This window comes from Polyodon spathula, chromosome 2 (assembly GCF_017654505.1).
Source record: "Polyodon spathula isolate WHYD16114869_AA chromosome 2, ASM1765450v1, whole genome shotgun sequence".
Taxonomy (NCBI): domain Eukaryota; kingdom Metazoa; phylum Chordata; class Actinopteri; order Acipenseriformes; family Polyodontidae; genus Polyodon; species Polyodon spathula.
The window spans coordinates 26,399,903-26,406,037 of NC_054535.1; the positions used below are offsets into that span (position 1 = coordinate 26,399,903).

The 6,135-nt window shown below is 36.2% G+C and overlaps 1 protein-coding gene across 1 annotated transcript; it reads left to right on the top strand.

Moving 5' to 3' along the window:
* The first annotated feature begins 2,402 nt into the window (after positions 1–2,402).
* On the top strand, positions 2,403–5,326 carry si:dkey-109l4.3 (uncharacterized protein LOC559137 homolog). The gene is made up of 5 exons (XM_041272022.1): positions 2,403–2,484; positions 2,830–3,084; positions 3,875–4,069; positions 4,664–4,746; positions 5,052–5,326. The coding sequence occupies exons 2-5, from the start codon at positions 2,886–2,888 to the stop codon at positions 5,088–5,090; spliced, it is 516 nt and encodes a 171-aa protein (XP_041127956.1). The 5' UTR covers positions 2,403–2,484; positions 2,830–2,885; the 3' UTR covers positions 5,091–5,326.
* Positions 5,327–6,135: the final 809 nt, after the last annotated feature.

The window sequence follows — 6,135 nt, forward strand, 5'->3', positions numbered from 1 at the left end:
GGTAACCAGCGGTGTACCACAGGGATCAGTATTAGGTCCTCTGCTATTCCTAATCTACATTAATGATTTAGATTCTGGTATAGTAAGCAAACTTGTTAAATTTGCAGACGACACAAAAGTAGGAGGAGTGGCAAACACTGTTGCAGCAGCAAAGGTCATTCAAAATGATCTAGACAAGATTCAGAACTGGGCAGACACATGGCAAATGACATTTAATAGAGAAAAATATAAGGTACTGCACACAGGAAATAAAAATGTACATTATAAATATCATATGGGAGAAACTGAAATTGGAGAAGGAATCTATGAAAAAGACCTAGGAGTTTTTGTTGACTCAGAAATGTCTTCATCTAGACAATGTGGGGAAGCTATAAAAAAGGCTAACAAGATGCTCGGATACATTGTGAAAAGTGTTGAATTTAAATCAAGGGAAGTAATGTTAAAACTGTACAATGCACTAGTAAGACCTCATCTTGAATACTGTGTTCAGTTCTGGTCACCTCGCTATAAAAAGGATATTGCTGCTCTAGAAAGAGTGCAAAGAAGAGCGACCAGAATTATTCCGGGCTTAAAAGGCATGTCATATGCAGACAGGCTAAAAGAATTGAATCTGTTCAGTCTTGAACAAAGAAGACTACGTGGCGACCTAATTCAAGCATTCAAAATTCTAAAAGGTATTGACAGTGTCGACCCAAGGGACTTTTTCAGCCTGAAAAAAGAAACAAGGACCAGGGGTCACAAATGGAGTTTAGAAAAAGGGGCATTCAGAACAGAAAATAGGAGACACTTTTTTACACAGAGAATTGTGAGGGTCTGGAATCAACTCCCCAGTAATGTTGTTGAAGCTGACACCCTGAGATCCTTCAAGAAGCTGCTTGATGAGATTTTGGGATCAATAAGCTACTAACAACCAAACGAGCAAGATGGGCCGAATGGCCTCCTCTCGTTTGTAAACTTTCTTATGTTCTTATGTTCTTATGTGCTGGCTGACTGAGGTGAATTATAGCTTGATGATGCTATTGTCAGCTAGCAGGACGTGGCACTCTGGCCACATTCCACTGCTCCATCTATTGTCTGATTGTAATAAAATGGTTATTGATTAATGATAGTCATGCCAGCGGCAGGACAAGGCCACCTCTGGCCAGCGACAGTCTACCGATATTATTCCCACGTCACATATCCGCTGAGAGCGTGCCACCTACCCCCCTCAAAAAAAAAAAAAAAAAAAAACAAAGAAACGACAGGGAGGCATTAGCCAAGGGCCCTTTATAGAGATCCTCATTGCGTATATTTTGGGGGTGGATCCACCTTTCAGAAACACAGCAGTTTCCTTTAAATAAATTAAAAATAAAATAAAATAACCGTCTAGTTCTCTCGTGCCTTTTTTCAATGCACATAGTTTCATAACTAGAGAATAAAAATAAACTAAACTAACAACTACCTAACCTACATTTAATTAATCGTCTTGTTTTGGCCAGCACTTCTGTTGCAGTCACACCGCCGCTAACGTTAGCTGTTGTAAACAAGTGCAGCGCAGATTATGGGTCAAACCAAGCAATGTTTGTGTAGGGTGTGTTTTATTGTAGTTCTGACTTCTGGCGTCTTCTGAATGACTTTCTTTTTATTGTAATACCTTTTAAACCGTTTAAAGGCAAACCCGTAACAAAACATACAATAACAGTGTGTATACACTGAGCAAAAAAAGTAGAACGGCAAAATATATAGTCTGCCTCCCCTGTGCCCCATGGGTTAGACACCTATGGTCTCAATCAGTTTGTTAAACAGAACAAATAAAAGGTCACACAAATGAAGTACGTGTGAAAACATGTCACAGTTTTCCATGATAAAAAAATATAGCCTACCCCCCATTTTAAATTTCTACACGAATCATGGGAATTAACCTGTGAGAGGGCAATATCGTCTAGAGTCTAACCTTTAAACCACAGAGACACTATTTGGCACAACACTGATTTTAGAACCTTCACCACTTTTTACAGACGCTGCCCCTGCAGAATTGTTCGTGTTTCTCAGTGATTTCTCTCGCGGGGATTTTTCTAATTATATACCACATGGAAAGCAAAAAATGAAGTTTCAGCCGACTGCAATTCAAACCTTGTCCCTCCCGCCAGCTTTTTCATATTATCCCACACAAATGCCCCCAGGACCTCCAGAAGCCGTTTGGCTGTTCTAGTAATCGCCTGTCATAAATACATAATTTTAAACTGATGTAACTGTAGTTATTAAAATATAAACACATAAAGCACATTAATTGTTATGCGTTGGTTTGTAGTCATATCTTAGGACAAATGACTTGTCTACAAGCTCCAGTGTGATTTCTTCTTTTGTTAAGGCAAGCTAAATCGTGCACAACCTCTGGTCCTGTTTGTAAGCTCGGTTTTGTTGTTCTCTTTCAGAAATTGATACAGAACTGAATTATAGATCGGAAGTTACTGTCGAATTGTTGGAGTCGAGCGGGGCACGAAAGTACGGCAATGAATAACAATAAAGTTTCACAGCAATAGTGCAGTTATAACCGTTATCTTTTATTAGCTTTTAAATGAAAATCAGTACATCAGTCATTAAAATTGTATTAGATTTAATGAATATATGTGCACACAGTTCAACACACACCCAAACCAAAATAAATGTTTGTTTTATTTATTTATTTATTTAGTAGTTGGGTTATTCGTTTTTTTTTTTTTTTTTTTTTTTTTTTTTGTATTTTTTGGGTTTTTTTTTTTTTTGGATGGGTGGGCTATGAATGTGAATCTTATATAATTTTGACCAAATCTTAAATATGCAAACTTTTTTTTTTTTTTTTTTTTTCAGAAAAAGTTCAAAGGAAAAAAAAAAAAAACGTCCTCTACAAGTCTCCGGTTAACACTATGGAAGTTGAAAACGGGTTTTTGTCAAGTGGAAATGGGACACATCTCTCAGTTTGGGATAGAGACTCAAATATCCAACTTTCTGACATGCCATCTAAAAGAAAGCGAACGTGCACTACAAATGACATCACTGGATGCTCCTGTGAAGCAAATAGAAACGAAAAAAGAACTATAGCTCAAGAAACTGTCAGCTTACGCAGTGAGTACTTTTTTTTGGGGGGGAGGGGTTAAAATATCTCTAAATTGTTCGTGAAAATGTTTTCTAGCCGCCATGAAGACTTGAATCTATGATACTCAACATACAATACCTGTCTTGTTTACATTAACTGACATTGTCCCTCAGATGTCCTTCAGATCATTTACTATGGACTTATAAAGCAGAGGTCCACTTAAAATTGTGCATTACTGTAAACTTGTACAACACTAAAGTCGTCCAGTTCTGCTGCACATGGGACTCTCTGGGTATAGTAGGGTTTTAAAATTAAAGAATGATTTACCAGTACAGGGAGATCGGTATTGTTTGTGTTGTTTAATGTGCATAATTTATTTTAGTATGCAGCTGTGGTTTGAAGGATTAATTGTTCCAAATCAGAGCCACGGCTAGCAAATCCACAGAGTCGTTGTGATTTTGAGTTGCTGCTGCACTGCAATGGTGTCTGTGTGTTTGAGATGAATGATCACACTTTCTTCAAATGTCATTGCTGTGAAAGCCCCTGCTCTGGCAGATGCCTAATATAATGTCACAAAACATGTCACATCCCCTAAATGAAAGTGTCCATAATGACTTACAGTAGTCTATTGGGTCATTCCAGTAGGATTGTGTATATGTGTGTGTTGCACATTGCCCACTGGCTGATGTTTAATGTTGTTCTTCTACACAGGTGGGGGTGGGGTGGGGTGGGGAGAAAAAGGGTTGCAGAGTAAGAGTTAAGAAGTGATGTATGTTTTGATTGTTACCCCTTTAAATTGACTGGCTGTCTTTTTTTCAGGAAGTTCATTTGTATCAATTTATGCAAACAGAGGTGTGTATCAGTCAGAGTGCTGGAAACCAAATGGAAGCACACTATACCAGCTGGTCACAAGCAATCTGTTAGTGAACATGGAAAAGTATGACCAAATCAGCTTTGAGGAGGGATCCTTTTTCATTGGAGATAAATCCGGAGGATGCTTGCAGAGGGAACATGGTACGAACCTAATTACTGAAATTAGATGTTAAATCATTTCAAAAACCATACTTGTTATGCACTTATATTTGATTCATTTGTTACTCAAGTGCAGTGTGCAGTTTTGGAGAAAAAGAGGCATATGTTGAAGAAATAATGTTTTTTTTTTTTTTTTAAATCATGATTTCCGGTTCTATCCCATGCATTACTCTCAGGATGTCTGATACTGCCTCACTTCTTAGCAGTGTCTTCAGGGTTAAAGCATGTTACTCAATAGAGGGGAGCAACTAGTTGGTTAATGACGGGAAAGAAGACCATTTTGTTCTGCAGGTGAAATGACCAAGGAAATGTTACACTACCTGAAAGCATGGCTTGTAAACAGATATTTCTTTAACCTAGTGTAGTACCAAATGTCAGGTTTTATAATGAAAAGACGTGTTTGATGTAATGTGTGTTTCTTTCAAAACTGCACCTTTAAGACTATGTTAGTCATTTGAAATGTACAACAGGTAAGCGTTGTGAAATTATTTTGTTTTGCACAATCAGTGACTTGGGGGAGGGGTTAATTTGAAAATCTGTTTAATATTTGAAGTTTTTTTTTTCCCCCCCTTTCAGGTCAAGTCATTCACTGCTGGCGATACGATGGCCAGGACAAGAAACTTTTCATTGCTTTGTCATTCCTCTTTATAAATATCCATGTAAGTACATTTAGGTATCATTTTTGTGCTAGTTTAACATGTTCAACTGTTATTTAATACAGTTCAGTCTGTCTTGAGATAGATGGATATGGCACCTACTGTATGTGGAATTGTTGCTTTTTTAGCTCGGTAATAAAATGAGTGAAAATGGAACTGTATTTATTAGCATCAATCAGTGTGCTCATGGTGTGGGATTTGAGGAGTGTACTGTATTAACTATTGTCACTTTACAGGCAAGATGTTGGGGATTTTGAAAATCCCAGCGCTAAACATGAATTAAATTGAATTTATTCTTCTCCTGCTAGATGTTCCAGGAAGTTCTCCGCATTCTTGGTGGAATCTGAAACTATAAAGCTGAGCAAATGAACACAGCTAATCTCTACAACCAAAAGGATTTCCTGTGGACAGTGACACGTTCTGATTCCTTTGTGATTGCATAGGTCTTTGTGTGTCTGTTTTATTTTGTAGACTCCTGCAGAACCTATATATTCCCAGACTTTGCAGCAGAATTTTTTGTGTTTCACATACAACTGCATGTAGCATAGCTACCAATCTGAAATGCGTTATCTGACTTGCATAGTTTTTTCTTTTCAATTTTACATGCACTCAATTTAATAATAATGAGGGAAGAGAAGGGTTTAAATATTCATAGTGAGGCATTATGCAGACATAAACTTTTAATGTTTCAATTTCCTTCAACACTGATGAGCTTATTTGGCAGTTTTTTAATTTTTTAATTTTATATTTTTTTTATTTATTTTATTGCTGCAGTGCTGGAATGATTTATTTTTCACATTGTTTTATTGTTTGCCTTCTTTGTTCTGAATGAAGGCGTATTTAGATTAAAGATATAGTAACATAGTAACACGCAAACTAATAATGGAGTGGTAACTTAAAAGTACCATGATGTGAGTTATTATCAGTTTAGTTTTGTGAGCATTTTTGTCTGGTAGGAATTATAACTTGATCTCCATTCATTGCATTTCATATGTTTTGACCATAATACTTATTTTATATTACCTTTACACATTCACAGGCTGTTAATTTCTTTTTAAGAGTCAGTGAATGTACAGTATTTATCTATAGTTTTCCAACCAGGTCTGTCTATCTGCTTTTTTACTTTTATGTATTTTAACTTGGAATTATTAGATTGGTGTATTTTCAGGTGTGTATATATTTTTCACTAGAAATAAAACTGAAAACATCCTTTTTTGTTTGTATTATTGTTTTTATATTTATTTTCAGATCGAATGGCTTACAAAAAAAGATGCCTGATAAAGACATGATAATGAAACACTTTTTGTCATATCAATGAGTTATTTTATACAAGTTGTAGCCTCAAAAGTTTTATTTTAATCTAACCATATAGTTTGTATTTTAAAATTGTTT